This window comes from Plasmodium chabaudi (genome assembly GCF_900002335.3).
Source record: "Plasmodium chabaudi chabaudi strain AS genome assembly, chromosome: 10".
Taxonomy (NCBI): domain Eukaryota; phylum Apicomplexa; class Aconoidasida; order Haemosporida; family Plasmodiidae; genus Plasmodium; species Plasmodium chabaudi.
Window position 1 is genome coordinate 1,116,586 of NC_030110.2, and position 25,372 is coordinate 1,141,957.

General features: G+C 23.8%; 6 protein-coding genes across 6 annotated transcripts; 2 read left to right on the forward strand and 4 right to left on the reverse strand.

The window, feature by feature from the left end:
* Nucleotides 1–440: 440 nt before the first annotated feature.
* On the reverse strand, nucleotides 441–1,847 carry PCHAS_1028900 (mRNA-capping enzyme subunit alpha, putative; the record flags this gene model as incomplete). The annotated part of the gene is made up of 1 exon (XM_016798411.1): nucleotides 441–1,847. One exon carries the CDS (start codon nucleotides 1,845–1,847, stop codon nucleotides 441–443), a length of 1,407 nt encoding a protein of 468 aa, XP_016655621.1.
* A 2,021-nt stretch (nucleotides 1,848–3,868) lies between these two features.
* Nucleotides 3,869–10,714, forward strand: PCHAS_1029000 (atypical protein kinase, ABC-1 family, putative; the record flags this gene model as incomplete). The annotated part of the gene is made up of 5 exons (XM_051320997.1): nucleotides 3,869–3,904; nucleotides 4,038–4,188; nucleotides 4,350–4,493; nucleotides 4,648–10,469; nucleotides 10,616–10,714. 5 exons carry the CDS (start codon nucleotides 3,869–3,871, stop codon nucleotides 10,712–10,714), a joined length of 6,252 nt encoding a protein of 2,083 aa, XP_051176920.1.
* A 777-nt stretch (nucleotides 10,715–11,491) lies between these two features.
* On the reverse strand, nucleotides 11,492–12,622 carry PCHAS_1029100 (serine/threonine protein phosphatase PP1, putative; the record flags this gene model as incomplete). The annotated part of the gene is made up of 3 exons (XM_016798414.1): nucleotides 11,492–11,817; nucleotides 11,914–12,237; nucleotides 12,358–12,622. The coding sequence occupies 3 exons, from the start codon at nucleotides 12,620–12,622 to the stop codon at nucleotides 11,492–11,494; spliced, it is 915 nt and encodes a 304-aa protein (XP_016655623.1).
* Nucleotides 12,623–15,348: 2,726 nt separating this feature from the next.
* Nucleotides 15,349–16,008, reverse strand: PCHAS_1029200 (60S ribosomal protein L10, putative; the record flags this gene model as incomplete). The annotated part of the gene is made up of 1 exon (XM_016798415.1): nucleotides 15,349–16,008. One exon carries the CDS (start codon nucleotides 16,006–16,008, stop codon nucleotides 15,349–15,351), a length of 660 nt encoding a protein of 219 aa, XP_016655624.1.
* A 3,601-nt stretch (nucleotides 16,009–19,609) lies between these two features.
* Nucleotides 19,610–20,518, forward strand: PCHAS_1029300 (conserved Plasmodium protein, unknown function; the record flags this gene model as incomplete). Its single annotated transcript, XM_016798416.1, has 1 exon — nucleotides 19,610–20,518. One exon carries the CDS (start codon nucleotides 19,610–19,612, stop codon nucleotides 20,516–20,518), a length of 909 nt encoding a protein of 302 aa, XP_016655625.1.
* A 797-nt stretch (nucleotides 20,519–21,315) lies between these two features.
* On the reverse strand, nucleotides 21,316–23,325 carry PCHAS_1029400 (zinc finger protein, putative; the record flags this gene model as incomplete). Its single annotated transcript, XM_016798417.1, has 1 exon — nucleotides 21,316–23,325. The coding sequence occupies one exon, from the start codon at nucleotides 23,323–23,325 to the stop codon at nucleotides 21,316–21,318; it is 2,010 nt and encodes a 669-aa protein (XP_016655626.1).
* Nucleotides 23,326–25,372: the final 2,047 nt, after the last annotated feature.

The following is a 25,372-nucleotide window of genomic DNA, read 5'->3' on the forward strand; positions in this document are numbered from 1 at the left end:
TTCATAAGAATTGTATATCCCTTTCCTGCCCATGCCAATGACCTTTCCCCCAATTTTAGAATATATGGAGGATAGTCATAAATTCCGATTTTTTTAATTTACATTTTTTTAATATTTCTATATTTAAAAATGGATAGAATGTTTTATTCTTAATAATGTAAAGATTGTTTGATGAAATATTTAATCTCATTGTTACAAAAAAAAATATGTACCAATTAACAATAAAAATTTAGTTTCACAAAAATGTGTGTATATTTGAGAAAATTATTAAATTATAAAAAAAATAATAATAGACAGCTAATTGAGGATGAAAAATATTTTCCCAATATTTTACATAAAAAAAATGGAAGGGCAAATAAATAAGAAAATGTAATAAATATGATATGCCATTTGCTGTCTTATTTTTGTGGATATTTTTTGCCCTAGTTTAAAATATGGGACTATGACGAGGCCCTTGGGTTTGTTGCAACCTCCTTTATCAAAGTATCAATAGTTATGTTGTCTAAAATACTGTGCATAACTTTATTAAGTGTCGTAATATCATTTGGGATATTTTTATCGTATCGTATTTTTTGAGCAATCCATCCACCTTCAACTTTTTTTTCAGTTAAATCATCATTTTTACAAATTGAATAAATATTTTTAGAAACATAATAACATTCAATAATATAATGAGAAATTTTATTATTTATAGCCATTTGTAATAATTGTTTATATACATCACCATATTCAGCTAAATAGCATTTATAGGATGCTCTAATTCCATTGATTGCTATAAATAATTCAAATTTAACTGGTATATTATTATCATCATATATTGTTTCGATACCAAAATCAACTGTATTTAAATTTAAAGGTTTCCATTTTAATAATTGATAAAAATTTCCAGTTACATATGGATAATTTAAAGGTGTAAATATAATACCATCTGATGTATGTGGTAGTTTTTTCATAACTTTTAATAGTTCTGATATTTGTGATATAGAATAAAAATCTTTTAAATATATACTTAATGGTTCCTCTTCAGTATTTTCACTTTCTAAGTCGCTACCTTCATCACCCGTCAGTTCCGCATGTTCATCACTTATTTTGTTTTCTACAGAAAATGCGAGTTCCTTTTGGTTTTCGCGCTTATTTTTTTCTTCATTTTCATCATTTTCATCATTTTGATTGGGTAGGTTTTCTAGACTGTTGTCGAAATCGTTTTTAGTTTCTTCATCAGGGTTCGTAGTATTTTTCCGCTTTTTCGAGTTAGCACTTTCAATTTCGCCTACGTCATTGTCGTTATCGTTATTATCGTTGTTATTCAATGGTTGATCATTTTTTTTTGCTTTCTTTTGATTTTTATACATTTTCAAAGGTGTTATAACATAATTATATACATTAGTCAACCTTTCGAGGTATGACAAATTAGTGATATCTTTTCTTTGTATAAATAATCCATCATAAATCAAATAAACAATTTTTTTTTCTTCAACTCCTTTCTTTTCATTATATATAGTATCCTCTACTAATTCACCATCCAATAAAGTCAGCTGTTGTTTGACTTCTAAATTGTCTATAGTAGGTATATGCATATCATTTTTAAATATATCATAATTTCTATCAATTAAAAATGTTGTATTTGATACTATAAATAAAAAATATCGAACTCCATCTGTTTTTTCACATATTAAATAATCTTTATTAAATAAATTTTTTATATTATGTTTAGTTAATGATACAGGATTACTACCAGGAAATCCTTTCCTTTTCCATTTTAGCATTTCATTTATTTTCCCTCGTATCTTTTCTTTTAAAAATTCATTTTCTATTTTTTCACCGGGGTTGTATATGTCTGTGACCATTATGTAAATAGGATGTTTGACGACATAAAATTGAAGAAATAAAAAAAATAAAATACAAATTTACAAGTAAAAAGGCTTATCGAAGGGCGCCCATTATTAATACTATTACCATATATTATTATTATAACATATTTTTTTTTTTTTTTTTTTTTTTTTAAGCCAAGAATATTCACTATACGCACGTATATTATGCTAACATACGGGTTTGATAAAATTATTTTTGCAAAAGCAATGTATTAATACATATTACGCAATAATGGGACTGTAAATGTTTTTTTATTTTTTTGAAATTGGAAAAGGGTAACCTAACACGATTTCTTAAATGTGATCAAAATGGAACAAGATATTTTTATAGTATGATATGGCAAAATAATTTTTTTTTAAAATTTATTATGAAAAATATAATCACTGTTTGTAAAGGCAAATAAGGCATAAACTTTCTATAACTAAAAAGGGAGAACTAAATTTACCTTCATTTCTATATATACAATTTGGAGTTGAGTTTGCATTTTTAATAAGTTTCAAATATATGACTACACATGGTTATAATTTTTTTAAAAATCTTATGCATCGAAAATGGTTGAATAGTAACTGTATAATGATTAACATGAAGTGTGATAATTATATATCGAACCTATGACTATGTTTATACTATACCCAGGTTATTCCATATTTATTAATTTCCCTCTCTCTCTTATTATGTCTTTACATTTATGATAAAGCAAAAATATATTGCAATATAAGCATATGTAGTTTTAACATAATATAAAAAGTTAACTTAGGAGGAACAATTTAATATACTGTGCTAGTACGAAATTAAAGAGATATATCCCAATGCAATTATTAAAGTATTTTTCATTTTTAAATAATAAAGGTTAATAACTTTTTTGTGTTCATAAAATATATTCTTAAATGTATTGGCAGTGATATATATAGCTAGGTTAACTAAACATTGTTGTAAAAAAAAAAAAATTGAAATAAATATATTGTGCATTTATACAAATTATGAAAGTTTTTAGACAATTGGTATTTGGTTATGTCCAGCGATGGCAGTAATTACTATTATATAAAATTATATTTCCAAATTTTAAAGGAATTTATAAAAAAGTTGTAAAATAATATTAAAAAATTTTAAAAAAATTGTTGCATATATATTTTCAAATTTATTTATATATAGAAAAAAAAATATATGTTTATATACAATTACAATATAAATTGCATAGTTTTAATATGTATATATTTGCATATATAATTTTTATAATTTAAAAATTTTTTTTTATTTTTTATATTATTGTCCTATCATTCCAATGTGCTAACACATTGCACTATCATTTATTATTTATAATTATTCTCAACCATTGTGTTATAAAAAAAAAGACATGATTGGTTTATGTACAATTTGTATATTTGTTAATTTTCTTTTATTTGTTTTATATAAATTTTTGGAATATATTTCCAGACATTTATATTTTAGTAGCATCCTATTTATGTCCTTATATAAATAATATTATGTGTTTTAAAAATGATAGATATTTTATTTATTTGTTTTGTGTAAAATGATTTTTAATATATGCACATGCATATAGAGAATAATATTATTTGTATTTATTTTCATTGACATATAATATTTCATATATATATTTTTAAAATTACTTAATACTATTGTTTGTTTAACTCTTGTTTTTATGTTATTTTTTTGTTTTGTTTTTGTCAATATACAAAAAATATATGGGAATGTTCATGCATTATAGAATAACCATTAAGTTCATTCCTTTTTAAAACATTCAAATCATATAATATACAAAATTGAATAATACTATATTGCTGTATAGACAATTAGCATTATAGGAATATTTTAAACCATTTTCGATAAATGGAAAAGGTTAGTTTTTTTGCCACCCCCTCTATTCCCACTGCTTGCCACTGCTTGCCACTGTTTGCCACTGTTTATCATTTGCCATCATTCGTCTTTATTTTTTTCCGTTTTTAGCATAATATTATATACCTTACTTGACGATAAAATGAATCAGTATGACCAATGGAATCGTAGGATACGAGTATACACAAAAAAATATTTTTATAATATATTTTAGTAGACTGTTTTGCATAAATAAAAAATTAACATGTCTGAACAAAATGAATAATTATATATATGTGTGTGTGTATTTTATATTTTTAATAATTTTTTAGACAATCTGGTACTGCAGCAGCTTATATGTTGAGTACAAAAATGCGTTGAGGAAATCGAAAAAAATGCCCGTCGAAAAAAAAAATGAATATTGGGAAAAAAAACATGAAGAATTTGCCACAAAAATGCTAAATAATATTTACGAATTGAGAGGTTTGAAAAAAATGAAATAATATATACATGCTTATACAAAAAATTGATAAAATGAAAGTTGATTTTGCTCATACGGTTTTGTAAAAAAAATTATGTACACCCAAATTGTCAACCATTCCAACCATTTCAACCGTTTCAACCGTTTCAACCTTTTCATTCAGGATGGTGGGTTAAAGTCGGGCAATTTTTAAGCACCCAGGAAAATATTATGCCAGTTGCATATATCGAAAAGTTCACGAAATTGCAAGATATGATGCCTACGTCACCTTTTGAAAAAATTGAAGTTATTTTAAAAAGGGAATTAGGTAAAATATGTGTGCAATTTTTTATGATTTACCTGCACGGTTCATAATTTTATTTCGTTTTCTCATTTTTTTTATTACATGTTCATAATTTTGGACAAAAATAAGAATGATATTTTTCATAAATATATTCCCTTTTTCAACATAAATTGTATAGGAAGCATGTATGAACTTTTTGATTACATTGATAAAACCCCGCTTGCAAGTGCATCAATAGGGCAAGTACATAAGGCTCGATTGAAAACGGGGGATATGATTGAAAATATGAGCAAGTCATATAAAAACGATTATAATGTTATAATAAAAATTCAACATGAAGGTATAGATAAATTTTTATCGTCTGATATTAGTACATTGAAAAAAGTATCATGGGCTTTTGGATTAATAGACAAAAATTTTAATTTTGGTGATTATATTGAAGAATGGCAAAATTCTGCATCAAGAGAATTAAATTATAATTATGAATTATATCATCAATTGTTAGCTTATAATACATATAAAACTTCAGGTATAGATTTAAAAATCCCAAAAATATATTGTGCATATACAACTTCAAAAGTTTTAGTAATGGAATATATTAAAGGATTTAAAATTACGGATACAAAATATATAAAAAAATATAATATAAATGCATATGATTTAGTATATAGAATTATAGATTATTTTGCATATCAAATACATAGTGATGGCTTTTTTCATGGGGATCCTCACCCTGGAAATATTCTTGTTATGTTAAAAAGTAATAGTAATAAAAAAGCTAAATCAAATAAATATTCGAAAGAAAAAAATAAAAAAATGAATTATTATGAAATAAATGAATTAGGTAACCCAAATAGATTGCTTAATTGTAGTGAAACCGAATTTAGAAGTTTATCAAATTATGATAAAAAAAATGATTATGGTGATAGTATAAATAAGATTGTGAAAAGACACAGTTTAGGTAATGCATCTTGTGCATCTATGGAAGATTTTATAAGTCCTAGATATAATATTACACATTTAAAAAATGGTTTAGATAAATCTCGAAATTCTTATTCAAAAGTGTGTAGTTCGTCTGGGCCTTATAACAAAAAGGAAGAAGATATTACAGACAAAGTTTTAAGGGAAGATTACAAATATCTTATCAACAACACCGACATAATTAATAATGAAAATAAAACAACTGAAAATGGAATGAGTAAAAGTAAAGGGGAACACCAAAGTACTATAACCTCAAATAAGAATGTGTCCAAATCGGAAAATTCTACTTCATATACTAAATCAAATTCAAAAATTTTAAAAATAAATAAGAATGCAAAAAAGGGAATATTAAATTTTAAATGGGGAAGTGAAAAAGAAACAAACTTGAATAAAAAAAGTTATAAAAAACATTTAAAAGGAAAGAAAAAAAATAAAAAAAAAAAAAAAAAAAAATCTTATGAATGCGTACCAGTTGTTATAGACTGGGGACTTATAAAACAATTAGATAGTGTAATGAAATTAGCATTTTGTAAATTAGTATACAATGTTAATTGTATGAACTTTTTAAATATTATAGAAGCTTTTGAAGACATGGGTTTCCGTTTTAATGATGATTTTACATATGATCCTGAAATATATATTGAAAATTTGAAAAAGTTTTTTCTAAAGAAGTTTGAAGAATCTGAAATAAAATTAAATGAAAATGAAAATACAACAAATAATAATGGAAAAGAAAGTAATATGAGTTTTTTAAAAAATATAGATAAAAATGAAGTTATGGAAAAAAGTCCAATAAGTGATGTACCTAAAGATATAATATTCTTTTTAAGGGTTGCATCATTATTACATGGTTTATGTACCCAAATGAATGTAAAAATAAATTATTTAAGTATATTTTCAAAGCGCGCTAAAGAAGCTTTAGAAAATATTTATAAACCTATTGATACATCTATATATGTTACACCAATTAGTAAAAAACCGAAAACGTTTTTAGAAAAACGGGTACATAATTTTATTAAAAAATTATATGAAAAAGAAAAAATATTAGGTTGTCAAATATGCATTATTTATAAAAAAAATGTAGTTGTAGATACATGTGTTGGAATGACAGGAGTTGTTGATAGACGACCCATAACTAGACATTCATTATTTAATGGATATTCTCTAAATAAATTAATATTAAATATTGCACTTATTCATCTTATTTATAACAAAAATAACGATGAAGAGTCGTTTGAAAATGGGCATCTAAATGTATGCACCGGCAATAAAAACGGTGTCCCATCTAAGCAGTCGGAAACAAACGAAGTAGACAAGATAAACGACAGATGTGATGGTTCGAAAAATGGCTTAGTAATAAATGAAACAGATGATGAAAAAGAAAATCAAAATAATGACAAAATAGAATATAGTATAAATAATGAAAAACCAAGGGATGGTAAAAAAAAGAAGTTTACTCAAATATATAGTGAAAAAGAGATATATAAAAATATGGAATTAGAAAAAATAAAAAAATTTAAACAAGAATTAGATTCACCTATATCAAACTATTGGGATGGATTCATATGTAATAATAAAAAACATATAACAATAAAAGATTTTTTAACTTTAAAATGTTTTATTAGAAAACCATTTCATGAAAATATAACATTAAATAAGTTTATTAATTATGATAGTATGATTAGTATGATAGAGAATGCAAAAAATTATAATGTAAAAAATAAATCAAAGATGTATGGTGAATATATGTACTTAATCGATACGTATATTATTTCTGAACTAATTTACAACATATCGGGGTTAAAATATCATGAATACATTTATAAAAATATTATAAAGCCATTAAATTTACAAGAAGAAATGTTTATTCCTTTACCATCTTATTTTTTAAACAATATGAATAATAAAAACAAAAAAAAACAGAATCAAAGCAACAAAAATGTAGAGAACAGTTCTAATAGTAGTAGCAAAATTGCAGCTGGATTTGGTTCGTCAAATAACCTTAGTAATATTTCCTCCTCCTTAATGAATATCAAAAATAGTGGGCTTAGCAAATATGGTGGTGATGATTCATCATATATTGATTCGTACTACAATTCACAAGGTAATAATAACATTTCTAGTTTTCGAAAAAAAAAATACGAGTATAAAGGTGGGAAGCCATTTTTTGTGAACAATGAAAATGCAGAATTGTCTACCAATTTTAGGGTTCTTAAAAATAAAAATAAAAGGATGAGTGGTGTTTATAATCTTTCTAATAATTTATCTGAAAATAAATTTATAAATATAAGTACTTATAATTATAAAATAAATAAAAATAACATTTTAATGAATATAAACGAAAAGAATGAACTTATTAAAAAAATGAATAGGTCAGCAAGTATTGATGCATACTTTTCAGTAAAAGATACGATAGATGTGAAAAAAAAAATAAAAAGCGACAGTGCTGAAAAGGTAAATACATCGTCTATGAGTTTGAGTCAGCAATCGTGTTCTGACATTAAAGAGGATGTCAATAAACCAATAGAACAATCGGATAAGTTAGAAAATTTTAAAAGCACACAAATAAAAGCAGAGCATGATAAAGAAAATGAAAATGGTGAGGAAGATAATTTTTATGATGCAAAAGCCAATTTAACAGAATCCGAAATGAAAAGCGATAAAGGGGATACTAATAAAGTTGATGAAAAATGTAAGAGTAGCGAAATAAATGAAACTAAAAATAGTGGGAAACAAAAAGATGTCTTTAGTTTAAAACATACATTCTTAAATCATGTTGATAATTTAAAAGAAAAAACAAAAAAAATTAATGATTCGATAAAAAATATGTATGAAAGTAACGATAATATCTTTTTAAAAAATCTATTTACATCTCAAAAAAAGGTAGATAAAGACAATTTTTATAATAATAAGGATGGTGAAAAAGATAAGAATTTTGATTTAAGAAATATAGAGTATAAAAATTTATATGAAAAAAAAAATAAAAATAAAAGAATTAGAAAACGTGATATATTTTATGAAAGCATTTTAAAAGATGGCAAACTAAATAATGCAGACAAAACATGGAACATCAAAAATATAAATAAATTAAAATCACCACTTAAAATTTTAGAAAAAAATTCAAAAAAAACATTAGATGCAAAAAATAGTTCAAAAAGAAGATCAGTAAGTTGCAACAATTTTAATCATGAACATAATCTATTTAAAAATGTCGAACCAAACGAAGATGCAAATAGAATCTATAAAAAGGGTAGCAAAAATGGAAATACAAACTATGAAAATAATAAACTTGTTAATAATATAAATGACAAGGGAAAATTATATTATAAAAATAAAAAGAATGAAACAGGTTATAATAAAAAAGAAAGTATTCCAGCCATTTTTGTAAATAATATTATTTTAGAGCCTAAAGTAGATGTAAATGAAAAAAGAGAATCTGTTATTATTAAAAATTATGAAGAATGCATAAATAATAATCTAAATTTTAATGACGATATAAAAGAACTTTGTGAAAATTTTGTATCCGAAAATAGTAGTGATGAATCAGTAAATAGTATATTAAAAGAAAGTTATAACAATTATCAAAAAAATAAAAATATAAAGTATAAAAAATTATATAAATATATTAATGAACTTAAAGAATATGTAAGAGATAAAGAAAAGCAATTAGACATGATTAAAAAAAACGGAATAGAATCGAATAGTAATAGTTTTATTTTTGAAAATGGAACCAAAAATGATAATAGCAATGATAACGTTTTTAATAATGAAAATTATAATTATAATAAGAATGGAATAAACAGTTTTCAAGCAAACACTAATAATAGTGATGTTAAACAAAAGGAATTAGAATATGAAAATATGAAAACCGAATTAAATAAAGAAAAGAATTTATTAAAAAAATTGATAGATTATAAATATTTAATTATTAAAAAACAAATAGAAAATGTAAGTAAAAAAAAAACAAAAAAAATTATATATAATAATGAAGATTCAGATGAATATACCATGTTTAGCGATACAGAATATAGTAGCAACTATGAAGAAAAAAATTATATTTTTAATGATGACTATCTAAAAATTAAAGAACGAAATATAAAAGAAAAAATTAAAAAATTAGAAACATATTTAATAATGAAAAAAACATATAAAAAAAATGATGAAGGACATATACCTGAAATAAATCACACTATATATAAAAATACAGAAGTATGTTGGAAATTAGTATGCTCAAAAAGAAATGAATCTATGGCAGAGAAATTATCAGATAATGGAAATAAAAACAATTTTGAAAACATATTAAATACTAATGCTCAAAGGGGTAAGAAAAAAATAAATTCAGACAATGCATCGGAAGATGCTGATAATGATATACAAAAGGATGGAGATAGCAAAGAAGTGAATAACATGAAAAAGGAAAGCGACAACAACACTACTAGCATTAGCAATACAAATGAACAAGGTGATAAAATGAAACACAAATTAAAATCATATCTAAATAATTCGAATTCAAAACAAAGTAATAAGTATATAACCTTTTTTCAACTAGCACAAAACAAGCCATATGTTTTAGATCCATTAATATATGATTCAAAAAAGATATTAGACAAGTATATTCCAATAAATGGAAGATATACTGCTAAGGCTTTAACTAAAATTTTAGCTTTTACAAATGAAAATTTATTTTTTCCTTCTAAAGTTATGAACCAAATAAGAAAAGTATACACAATTGAAGAAAGTATTGAATCGTTTATTTTAACTGGAGGGATGAGCAGGAAGTGGGGCTTGGGTTTTCAACTATTTGAATGTGAATATGATGGAGAAATAAACGAAGAATTCGCAATGGAAAAAGAAAAGAAAAGGGAAGACAACAGAAGAAACAGAAAAAAAACGGCAAAAAAAACGAAAAAAATTGTGGGCTATGGCCAATCTGACTGTTCAGGATGTTTTACCCTTTCGTTTCCCGAGATAAACTTATCAATGACCCTATTGCTGTCGGACTTGTATAAAGGGGCAGAGGTAAGAGCGCTCAGCGGTGTTCTACACTACATGTTTGTTACGATTACTTTGGTTTGCTTATTTTGTTACGACGATTTTGTGCGCTTATTTTGTTACGATTATTTTGGTTTGCTTATCTTTGCTTATCTTTGCTTTCCCATTTTCAGGCTGCGCATTTAATACTGGAGTACGTGTTGAAGTTGTACGGGATAAGGCCCAAATGGAAGGTCCCCATAAAGGTGTCTAATTTGTTAAAAGTTTTATAAAAATTTTATGCGAGTTTTATGTGAATTTATAGGACGAGGCGGATGGAGGCAGCTTGTATGGCTTGCTCGCCCTTTTCATTCGCTGCCTTTTTCGCTGCCTTTTTCGCCGCCTTTTTGTTTGTTTGCTTTTTTTGATATTATCGATTTTTTTTGTTTTTTTGTATTTAAAACGTTTTTATAATAATACATAAATAATTCATATTAAAAAAAAATTAAATATAAGAACATAAATATAAATACTTGATTTAATTTTTAAATGCGCAATTGTATATAAGCATGTATATATAAGTAAAAGTACATATAAATAAATATATGTAAATATCCACACGCTAGTATATGCATAATTATGTATATATATGGGTGTGTGTTTATTTGGGTTTGTAGGGAATATAAATAATAGTATACCTTTATTTAGTGTAACTTTTTTGCATGTTCAAAAAAAATAAATATATAAATAATTTGAACTATGTAAACAATATTGAAAAATTATATATACGTCTAAATAATTATAAACATGCATTGGGCCCTATATGAATATATAATTTTGCATATATATATATATAATAATAATAATAATAATAATATATATGTAAATTGTACATATATACGCAAAAAAAAAAAAAAAACAATCTCTTATAAACAAATTTTAATTAAAAAAAAATAAAGGATAGTAATAACTAAATTAAAACATATATGAATATCAAAATTGTGTGTGTTACATTAATAATTTAATATATTCCAATTAAAATTGTGCATATTTTAAAATCTTTGTATTTTTTAGGTTGTTATTTTTTTTTTTTCAACTGGCTTTAAAATTTGAAACGAGCACATTAGTGTTTCGTCAACACTCATCATAGCCCCTGCATTATCAAATTCGCCACAATAATTGGGGGCAGAAAATAAAGTAACTAATTGTCTTTTTGCAAAAAATTCATAACCATCTTCTACAACTTGATGTGCTCTACATATTAAATCAAGTTCATGCTTCCTTAAAAAATTATGTACTACGTCTTGTCCGAAGGTGAATGACACACCTCTGTCGTTTTCTCCCCACCCGTTTATCTCCTTTTCGGGGTCCGACCAAAGCAAGTCGCACAGCAGGCCTGGCAGAGAACGCGAAAAATGGTTGTAAAGTATGAAAAAGTTTGAAAAACATGCACAAAATTACAACAAAATTACGATGAAATTGCGCGACTTACCATTGTCAGGTACATCTGTGGGCCTCGTGATTTTTCGAATTTGCTCCATGTTGTTTAACTCGGGTGATAGTCCACCGTGCATACAAAAAATTTTTTCATCGATTATAGCCGCCACTGGTAAACAGTTGAAGCAGTCTATAAAAGTTTTCCATAGTTTGACACTGTACCTCCTTTTGCACTCGTCATAAAAACCGTAGATCCTATTTATGGATGCACATTCATGATTACCCCTTAGTAAGAAAAAATTTTCAGGATATTTTATTTTATATGCTAATAATAGACAGATCGTCTCTAAGCTTTGCTTCCCTCGATCGACGTAGTCACCTAAAAAGGAAAAAAATAAAGAGTTAATGGGTTTGGCGGTTCGAATGTTTTCCGATTCAAAATGCTTGTCGGTTCAATATGTTTTCCGATTCAGAATGCCTGGCATGGGCGTGCACGTACCTAAGAATAGGTAATTCGCATCCGGGGGAAAGCCGCCATACTCAAATAACCTTAACAAGTCATAAAATTGCCCATGTATATCTCCACATATTTTTATTGGGGCCTCTAATTCTAATAATATTGGCTGATTTAAAAAGATTTCTCTGCTAGATAAGCATAAAATTTTAATTTCATTTTCTGTCAAATTAACATTTTTGCCTGGTCGTGTTCCTCTAACTTCTATTAGTTTAGAAATTACATTATCTATATCAATTTCTAATGCCATAATAAAAGTAACTATATGATAAACTATTTATTTATGTCGCTTTCCAATTATATATTGATAAGTATTTTTACAGAAATTTGATTAATCATTTAAGTATGTACACTTGCATATGTATATATGAATATACAAATATATACATATATGCAATATTTATGAATCTAAAATATTTGAAACATAACTTTTATGCATTCCATTTGAAAGTAAAAATATATAGAACAGTGTGATAGCAATTCTGAATATTTTGTAATACGAATAGCATCGCATGTATATATTATGTTCCCTTATTATTGATCGCAAATAGTGGCAATATTGAATAAAGGTATTGGACTTATGTATATATATATAATTTTCTTGATGTGAATTAAGCAATATACCCATTTAATATTCTTTACGCATGTGAAATTGATTATAAAAAATTTCCAATATAAATAAAATAATACTATAATTTATGTATTATTATATTATAAAACAAAATGTGATATGTTTCAATTATTAATATAATCCTTATTTGTTTCTTAATATATCCAATTTTCTTGAAATAGGCTTCCTTTTTTTACGCATTCTAAATTTACAAAAGTAATACACCTATTTTTTTATTTGGTCATTTTAACTAATGTCCCTTCTTTTTTTTAATGATATTGTTAATATATATTTCGAGTTAAAATATTTTCTTGTGTTTGTTGTATTTCTCTATACTTCTTTTCCCACAATATAATTTCGTAATGCTTAATATGACTATTTTGTTTTATTATAACTACATTGAAATAATTTTTCTGCCTTATGCTTCCTAAAATATATTATATATTTTTTATGCTTTAATTTATATATAAGCTATAATTTTTTTTTTATTTATTTCGTTCTTTATATATATCTAAATCAAATAATTTAAAAACCATATATCTTAAATCTATAATGGAAAACTGTCAATATGATATATCCCAATTGACATAAAAAAAATCTTAAACATGTGTCAAAAAAAAAAAAAAGAACATCAAAAAAATGTGTACATAATTATGAATAAAATGAAATATATACATTTGCTATATAATTTATACAAGTACAAATATTCTTAATATTGAAACATAAAAAAATCTTAACAAATATGCTAGCATATTAAAAAAAAAAAATAAATTATATGTGAAATATATATTTATAGCATAATTTATTTATTGTTTATTATTTTTTTATTTATGCAATAATATACATATATGTATTTATTATTATTATTATATTATTATTATTATTTTTTTATAATTATATTTAATTCATTATAGCTTAAAAGCAAAACAAAAAATATATTGCGTATATGACATAAATATTATTTCACGGAGATAAATAAAATTAAATATATTTTGTATATACTTAATATTATGCAATGAAGTAAAATTTTAATAAAAATACTGAATTATTTTATAATATATAAACAAAATTTACACACTAAAATATATGATAAATTTAATTTTATATCATATTAATTTTTTATAAATATATTTAATATTTAGAAAAAAGGGACGATGAAAAAAAAAAATAATAATAATAAGCATATAGCCTTTGGCTTATTCAATTTTACCTTATATATAAAAATACTGAGAAAATATATTAAGTTTTTTTTATGAATATTAAAAAAAATAGTATGTAAAAATTCAATAAGTTTTGTTTTGTTGTGATAATATAAAAAAATATATGTATTCTCAAATAGCTTTTACTTTTGCACAGTTATGTTTAATATTCTTTAAAAAAAGAAACACAAAAAGGGATTATTATATAAACAATATTTATATTATCTATATTATATTCATAATACATACCTATTATTATGTGTGCTTATGTATTAATTATTTTATTTCTTCCCTTTTTTAGTTTTAATTTGTATTAATGATTTTCATTAAAATATATAAAAATAAAATATGCTTGCAAATAGGTAGTATGCTTTTTTAAAAATAAAGCTATATCCATGAAAGGGAATAATATATTGGTATCAGCATATGTATACATTAGAAAATATTTGTTAAATTGTATGATTCAAAAAAGCCTCTTTTTTTTAAGCACAAACTTGTATGATATAACCCTATTAAGCCTTCTATAATGTTTACTTCCCTTTAAAAAGCGATAAAAAATTATGACATGTGCATATAATATAAGCTTTTTTCTTATTTTATTATGAATTGGTCATAATTTTATGGGAATATTATATGAACATGCATATTTTTTTCCATAATATTCATACATTTACCCCTTTTTAACGGTGATTTAATTAAAAATGGACAAAATAATTGTAAGCATTTCGCACACATTACTTTCTTTGTAGAACTTTTTTGCTTTACAATATTTTCCAATGTATGGGCTTATAAAAATGTAAAAAAACCACGTTATTTTTATTTGCATATTTCCAATGGCTTTATATGCAACACCGTAATGATAAAATCATTTTAAATGCCCTTTTTTATATTATAAAGAGCATAAGCTATATAAAGAGGAGTATACCCCCCTTATGTATGCATGTATGTATGTATATATATTTTTTTTAAATTATTCTCTTATTGGTTTATGCTTTAAAATATACTTATTAACAATCCTGTTTTAGCTACAAAGCAAATCATTGTATGCAGTGAAAAAAAAGGAAAAAAATTAAGAGAAAACAGTGGTAATAATATAACAATAATATATACATATAATACATATATGTACAATTAATGTACAAATATGTTTATAAATAAAAAAAGATTTTATGATTGAATAACAGTGTTAATATCTTTGTATATTTTATCTAATGGTCCTTTCTCTCTAATAAATTTGCAAGTAACACCATCTGAAATAATTCTTCCTTTTTTTTTATAATTTTGGTATTGATCTTTTGAGAAATTGGTAAATCCCCATTTGTTGCTAACGAAAACTTTTTGACGTCCTGGAAATTTATATTTAGCTCTTCTTAAAGCTTCACAAGCTTTAGAAACGAAATTTTCTTTTGTTCTAATTGATAATAGAACTTGTCCTATATCTACTCTTGCAACAACACCATTGGGTTTACCAAAGGCACCTCTCATACCAGTCTGAAGCCTATCAGCTCCAGCACATGAAAGCATCTTATTAATTCTTAAAACATGAAAAGGATGTACTCTTACTCTTAAATGGAAATTATCTTTACCACAGTTTGTGATCATATATTTGTTTGCACTAATACGAGCTGCTTCTAAAGCTTCGGATGAAATTTGTTCATATTCATAAGAAACTAAATGTACAACACCACTGAATTCATTAACATCTGCTTTTTTTCTTCCCATATCATAAATTCTGATTTTTGGATCAGGTACACCTCTACAATATCTACTCTTAGGGTAGGGTTTGTTCTTACAGTATCTATAGCACCTTGCTGGTCTTCTTCCCATCTATAAAAAATATTTTTTTTTTTATATGTATATATTGGAAGCTTCAAACTTTCTATGTAAAACAAAATTAATATATACGTGCATCACATAATAGTTGTATAGTATAAAAAATTATTTTCAGAATAAGCGTATAGCCATATATATATGGGGCCTTTGCCTTTCCTCTTAAATTTATTATACATAAAATAAAAACTATGGTTAAATTATATCATATTAAATATATGAATATAAATATGCACATATATATGAGAATAATATTTATAAAGCTAGTTTTTAATAAGGTTAATAGTTGGAAGTATTATTAAAAAAATTTATGTAAATCAGTATATTATGGTATTATATTTAAAATGTATAATATTTATATATATTTGTTTTATTGTTATTTTATAAGGCTTACCTTGTTCTTTTATTAAATTTGTATTATTTATTAATAAGTTAATAATAGTTTTTTATTTTCCTTTTGGATAAAGTAATAACTATAAATATTTATTTTAAAAATATAATTATATATTTTATATTTTAAATAATTTATTCCGCCAAATTGTAAAATAAAAACAAGCAAAAAAAAATATAAGTTGAAGCCGGTGGAAAAATATGCATATACAATTTAAGTAAATAAAGAAGCTGCAAATTTATGAAAAATAGTATAATTTATTTATTAATGGGTATCATATTTAAGCATTGCTACTTAAACGGGATATAATATAATATATAATATGCATATTGCAAATACAATTTCTACAATAGCATGTGCTTATTCGCTACTATTACATATTGCTTAGTTAATTATTGTGATATTACTTATGTATGAGCTTACCCCCTTCCCTTAATAAAATGGGTATATACGCATAAAAATTGTATAGGTAAAAAAATAGCGGAAATGTTTTATATTATATTGTATGGCATATATTATATATATTTTTTTTTGCCCTTAAAAAAAATAATAATAATAATACTAAGCAGAATGGAAACAAAATTGGAAAATTATAAACAAACTTAATGATAAGGATGCATAATATATTCTATATTTATTTAAAAAAAATTATTTCCTTTTTAAGAACAAATAATTATTATTTATTTTACAATTTATTTAAAAATATATTACATTTTCGTATGTTTTAAAGAATTAAAAAAAAATATAATTTGACCACCCCTTTATCCTCCCATACGATTACTCTCAAAAAATGGATATTTTATGTGAATGTTTTTATGTATGATAAATATATAATTATTTACAACTTATTTATAATAAACAAAAAAATTAATATATTTTTATGCTATGTCAATTATAATAAATAAAACATTGTAAAAAAGTAAAGTAGCATTTTTCTTGTATTGTATATAATTATACGGTAATTGGGTATAGAGAAATGTCACAGAACAATAGTTAAGAATGTAAACAACTATCAATTTAAAAATTGTAAAAAAAATAATATATCATACATTCTTTAACTTTTTTTATAACTTTAAGTGTGCTTATATTATTTGATATATTCAATGAGTTATGCATTAGCCTATTATGTTATATTACTTTAAATAGGTTAGCCTTATTTTATGTTTGTAATAATACGTGTGATGATGTATGACTTTGAAATATATTATTTTGGTAGTTTGAAAAAAGGTTTAAATAATAATTTAATGGGACGGTTGCATAATTATTTTTAAAAAATTTGCAAAAAAAAGACATAGTATTGTTAAGTACAGATATGATAAACTAATTCGATTGTTATTTGTTTTTCTTTTATTAAATAAAATTATTACATTATTGGAAAGTTAAGACAATTTTTTTTTTTAATATACATTAAATGGTTATACATACTATGAAATATTTAAACGTCACAAAATAATGAAGCAATACAATAGTATACTTACTATAATAGTATATACTATTTTTGTATTCCGTATAAATAAACCAAAGTTGCAAACGTTTTTTCTTTTCTTAAATTATTATTTTCCATTTGTTTGTACCCCCTTAAGTGGAAAACAATAAGTTAAACGCATTAAAATTGAACTCACAAAAATATTCACTATAATATTTAATTTGTTTATTATGCAATATTTGATAATTTTGTAGTTTTCATATAAACAAATTACAAATAACGAGTAATAAATAAAAATGGTATCGTGAAAAATATAAAAGACAGCATATAATAATAAATGAAATAAATTTTATTTCTTAAATTTTTTTTTTTTTTTTTTTTTTTAAAATAAGGAATGACATAGTAAAGACAAAAACATATTTAATGCCATTTCTCTATATGCTAATATTATGCAAAGGTAAAATACAGGAGTGCATATTTCTTAAAAATTGCAAAGGCAAAAAAGAATATATCGTTTGTAATTTATGCAAAATTGTATGAGAGAAATATGCTGCACTGTAACAAAACTGATTGATGAACATGCTTTATGTATAAATATTTGTTTGTTTTAGTTATATATTTACATGGAAACATATCCATATTTGAATAATGAATGTATGCCTTTATACTTTATATACGACTTTGTTATTATATAATTGTGGACTAGCGCATGTATGCATTCTTTTATATATTATTTAATTTGTTTTGTATAACTGCTTAGTAGATTGCTGTTATTTTAAAATTAAATTTTTATAATAAAATCGTATATATTTTAATAAAATTTTTGTCAATTGTTTATTTATAGAAAAAATTGAGCTAACGTCAAATGCAGTAATAATACATATATTTATTTTTTATATATGGATATGAAAAATAATATATTTTTGAAAATAAAAACGTATGAAAATTTATATACACAAAAATAGCGTTTAAATAAGTACATATAAAATTTACAAACATATGCATGCTATAACTTATAATTAAAACTGCAATAATTTTGGATATAAGTAATTTGTAATAAGGCAAAGTTTTTTTTTTTTTTTTAAACGCATTTTGTTATATATATTTTTTTTTCCCCTTTTTATTTTTATTTAATTTTCATTTTTTTTTTGTTTTCTTTTTAAATTTTTTTTTTATTTTTCGATTTTTTTTTTTGTAAAAATGATAATATAAATTTATAGGTGTATTGGTATATATATATAAATACATTATAGTGTCAAACTTGATGTACTATATAGTATATATAACATTCATTTCTTTATATATATAGTATATAAAACATTTTAAGATATATATATATGTACTTATATGATAGCGCCTAAATTTCGAATTTTTTGGTTAGTAATATTGTATATATGTTGAAATAATTATTATTTTTGTTTTATTATATTTTCATTTTTGCATTTGATTGCTTCCTATATATACCTCTACATATAGTCAGTGAATATTTACTATACATAGAAACTGATTGATAGCTATTTTCTACAAAGCTAGCAAGGATTATTTTATCGAATTTTTTTTATAATAAGTATATAACTCCAGTTCGGCAGTACGTTTTACTTCATATACATATGCCAAATTTGCGAGTACAGCAAACGAACTAGTGCTAGTTAATGATATTATATGGTTGAAATTTTGGGAACTACTATAAATAAAAATCCAAACTATATAAACATATTCTAGCATAGTCGAAGACGTAAGATTGTTAAAAATTATTTTTTAAAAAAAACCAAACGAGCAAGATGTCGGCAATGTCAGTAAAAGTTGATAATAGATATATAATAAAGAAAAAAGAAAATAATAATAATTCATGTGATAATTTAAATGTAGATATAAATCATATAATTAAAGATATATATGGTTTTAGTCATAGTAAAAAAAGAAGTGCCCATTATATTAGTGACGATACAATAAATAACAACAATCATGATGTAATAAATAATTTATATAAAAAAATAAAAATTCAAGATTATAATAATGTAATAAAAAATGAATTACCTGATAGTAAATCAGAGTATGATGATTCCATTTCTACAATTTTTGATATCCAAGAAGAAAATAAAAATGAAATAAATAATAACAAAGCAAGTCCTACTCCCAACACTAACACACACAGTGATAATTATAATTATTCAAAATATGAATCAATTAGAAAAAGTACAAAAAATAATCGTAATATGATCGATAACAGTGATAGTAAAAAGAGACAATGTAATGGTTATACACACAGTTTTACAAATGATCAAGTTGAAAATAATATATCAAAAAAATTTGAAATTCTTATTGATAATGTATTAGAAAGAATATCAACATGTAATGAAATTAATCAAGCTAAAAAAATTATGATACCTATGATTAGTAATTTTATACAAAATAATTTTCAACCTAAAGAGAATTCGGAAGAAACTGATAAAGCAAATAAAATTGAAAATAATGTTTTACAAAAAGAAAAAAAAGTTTTAATAAATGCAGTAAAAACACAATATCAAAAAATTATAAATTTGCAAAAAGTTGTTGATAGTCAAAAAATGGAATTAAAAAAAAAAAGTGATGAATTAAATAAAATAAAAGCTAAAGTCCATGAATATTTTTATGATTTAAACAATCCAAACAAAAGAGTTTTCAACATTTTAACTCCCGATGTGTATTAATCGTAGTACTACAACATCGGTAGCAGTAACACGATTGAACTCTATTTGTTATTAGAATTTTTTTTTTTTTTTAAAAACCTATTTTTGTGCCAAAGCAAGAGCAATAGGCCATATCTCATATAATGAGGATTTTGATAATTTAGTATTTAGTTTATTCATTTTATATTTTTATTTTTTTTTTATTTTATTATAAAATTTTATTATTGTAGTTTTTCGATATATGTGTGTGTACATACGTTGCATATGCTTATAATTATTTTCTAATTTTTCCATGTATTAATATAAAATAAAATTTACGCAAAATTTGTCAATCTATTATAAAAAAAAACTCATATATTAACACATTATATAATTATTAAATAGTTCAATTGTTTTGCAATACGCTCTTATCGCTATATGTGCAAAATAGAGATCAAATATTGTTGTTCCCTTACATTTGTCTGCCTTATTGGCATGTCCCACAAATGAATAGGTGCACGACTGCGAATGCATTATCTTTGTCGAAAACTTTGAACCAAAGGATGACAAACATCAGGTTATACCCCATTGGGGGTTGCTTAAAAATGTATACTAAAAAAATTTCTTTAACTGATTGAGTCTTAAAATTGTTATAAAATAATTATATAAAAAAATGGATGGCAATAAAAATGGTGCTATAATGTAACAGTCATGAAACAAACTTAAAAATTATCAAAAAAGTAAAAAAGAAAAAGGGGGGAAAGGGGGTATCCCCCTTAAGATGCATATAATAAAAGATTTGTTTTATTTTTCAAAAATAAAAACAATTCTTAATCTATTTATCGCACCTTCTTACTAGTTAGTAACATATTAAGGTCGATATTTTTTCGTTTTCTTTTTATTCCTTTTTCCATTTTATATTTCGAAATATAAGCTATTGCAAAATCATGTTGTTTTTTTAGTTCTTGTAAATTTATTGGTATATTAATTAAAGGGTTAAATCCAAAAGGTGTATTATTTTCATTATTCTTTTCTAAACCGCCAATATTATTAGAGTTAGCATTTCCAGATAAATTATTTAGATAGGATAGTGTATTATAATTTTCATCACTGTTCCCTATTTTGGCTTCATTCATATTTGCAACAAGATTTTGCCCACCTCCTTTTGTATTAAACAATTTATGAGATAGCAAAGGATTTGAATTGTTAATAAATTCTTTATCCATCATGTTGGAAGCATTATCTGTTTTGTTCATATTTTCTCGAAGGATTTTTCCATTTTGTTCTAGGTTTGCTTTATCAAGGGTATTTTCAGTCGTTTCTTTCTTTAAGATTGTATCAATCACATTTTTAATATTCGTATTAATAATTAATTCATTCGTGTCAACATATTTATGGCAGTTTGGGCATTTTATAGATTGAACAGAGTAATAATCATTTTTATTTTTCTTATTATATATAAATATACAAGGCTTACAATAAGTTTCACCACAACAATGTAATGTAACTGGTGATGTATATAATTTTTTACATAATAAACATTTATATATATTTGAAATTTTATCAGATTCATTATTTACATTATTTATAGAATTACTATTTGATCCCAATTTGTTTGTACTATGTTCAATATTATTTATATTATTAATATTGTTATTTTCATCTTTATTTTTATCGTTTACTCCTAAGTATATGTTTAATTTATCATCAACACTTCTATATAAATATGCACTACCACTGACTTCTTCAACATTTTTTAATATACCATAACTACCATCTTTCAATATATATATTTGATCATATTTATAAATATCTTCAGCACTTATTTTTGTCAAAAAATTCGCTGGAATTCCAGTCGGAACTTTTATTTTTTTATTATTATTAAATGCACTCATTGTACAATTTTTTATACTATGCCCTTTTTTTCCACACATATGGCATATATAATCTGGATGTACATATTCATTCGTTGGTTCGGAAGGTTGATAATTATTATTATTGCCATAATTATTGCCATAACTATTGCTTGACCAATGCTGGGTCTTATTTTTATCATATTTGTTATATCCCTCATTGGCGTTTAGTCTTTGACGATTTAAGCCGCCAGCAACCGAACCATGATCCGCTTTGTTAAAATTATATGCATTATTATTCATGGGATTATAAGTAGATCCTGGTACTCCCTTTTGAAGACCAGGACCTTTTTTTACATTCGGCGAATTTGATATTCTTTTTAATTTATATTGATATAAATTAGGATTGGTTTTATCTTTTTTGTAATAATTCATTCGGCCTCTATATCCCGAATTATATACATTATTACTTTCCATAATTTCTTGAATCTTCATATCTTCATCATCATTATTTTTTTCACTAGAGCCATAGCTATTTCTGTTATAAACATTCCATGGCTTGTTACGAGAATTAATTGGTGGAGTAGAAGTAGGGGAAGGAACTGTATTATTATCATACCTTTGCGAATACTTATTATTTTTTGGCGGACCATTTTGATCATATATACGTGATCTATCATTATTATTATTATTTATAGGGCTCACATTTTTGTTTTTTTCTAAATATGCTTTATTACTATTTTGTAATAAATCTCTTGCAACACTAATATTAGTTCGTTGAACTTCAATAAACATTTGATTATATATACTTTCATATTCATTCAAAACTCTATTATTATGATATAAAAGAATGTCTAAGCTATTCTGTAAATTTAAATTGGCAACTTCTAATATTTTATTTTTTATTGTGCTATAACTACATGGTAATGAGATCCTTAGTATGTTAGTGCGTCCCTTACTTCCCTTAAAACTCCAGTATATAAATGTGTCGATCATTTTGTCTAAGCGGTTTATTTAACTTTTACTTTATTTTCTGCTCCGTTTGGTGCGTTAAATCGCCCTATATGACGGACTTTGAAATATTTCGGGGCTTATATATGCACATATATCAGTTTGTAAGCTAAAAATAGTGACTGATTCATAACTTGTTGTGATATACTATAGTACCCTATCCTTTTGTATATTGCGTACAAAACGATCACCTGTATGTATGTCTTACTATAATTAAAATTTCAAGTTAATACTGAATACGGATTGGATTACAAAAATTGGTGCAACAAATGTACACACATATATGCTTGTGTATTAGCTAAAAATACATATAATGGTTAATTATCACAATAATATAACAAGATAATATGTATATACATGCAGACGTGATATACAAATTTTTATAAATAGGGTTTAATTAATAGAATTCAAAATAGTAAAATCATTAAATATGCAAAATAATGAATAGACAAACAAAAACACCATTCCCTAATTGTATACCCTTACATATTTCTTAAAATATATTTTGTATTAGTTTTTCTGAATATTTTAAAAAAAATGTGAATTGGCATTATTTATTCCGTTTGTATATTTGCAAATAGTGTTAATCTTCTTTGGTATATGTTTTTTAAAAATACAATTTTGCATTCTAAAAGTTAAACAATTTTCATTTTAATTTTCTATTATATGCATTTCATTAAATGTCGGGGTCAATCCTCTCATCTATTTTATTGTTACTATTGTAGTATTACTATTATTTTGTATATATTATTAAATAATTTTTTGTATTTAATATATGGGAAGAATGCTAAAAAGTGTAATGAACCATCAGTATTCATAACTATATATGTAGATACGTGTTGGCATTTATTTTTATCTTTTACTTGTAGAAAAATGATGTGTGTTTTTTTTTAAAAAAAAAAATTCCTTCTTATATATAAAAAAGGAAAATGTATAGACAAAAAAAACTGGTGAACACGAACTAATAATAAAAAAAATTAAAATCAATTATTTCGTATATATTGTATAAACCTATAAACTATATATACAAATTGGATATGTTTTAAATAAACGAAATTTTGTTTTCACTTTTCTTTTAAACATTTAATTAAAATAAACTCTACGATTTATTCATAACTTTGAAATGTATTTATAATAATATTAAAAATTATACAATTATTTTCTCGGTTTTTTTTCGCTTTATGCTCCTAAATCTTACTATTATTAGAAGGTTAATATCTCTATGCATAAATATGTTATATATATTGTGTATTCGTGGGTTATGAAAAATTATAGATATTCTTTATCTTGTTCAAAATGAATATATTCATAAACCCGAATATCAATGCTTAATTATATATGGCTTTAATAAACAAACTCCTAGAAAAAATGGCAAAAAAAAAAAACATGTTCCAAATTAATTCATCTGAAAATATACCAACGATTGTCCTTCATAATATAGTTATCAAAACAAAAAGTGCCAAATGTGTCTTCCCAATATCACAAAAAGAATCTTAAACCTATAAAAATGGTAAAAATAATAGAATGGGTATGCGATAAATAAAATTGAATATCCTTTTTTGGTATATGCTACAGTTGTAGGTCTACGGGCTTGGCCTATATATGCACACAATATATACAATACACATATATATATGTACATACCTTTTGTTATTGCTAAGTAGAATACTCAATTGCAATAAACCAAAAAGGGGGAAAGAAATGAAGAGGACACACAGCACATTATATACTTTATTTGCCCAAGGACAAAATATATTTTACTCATATAAATGATATAAATAGAAAAGGGGAGCTAAAAAAGGGAATAAAATAGAGCAAATATAATACCGCGTGAATAAAATTTTCCTCAAATTCGCCTAAAAATATATTATAATTTTTTTTTAATTTTTTGAATATGTATTATATATAAAGAATGCTTATACCCTTTTCAAAATTAATTAAAGATTATTTAATTTAAGCAAAAATGCTTTTACTAATATTTAAAATATGCATGTTGAATATTAATGATAATAAATATTTAAAAAAAAATGAA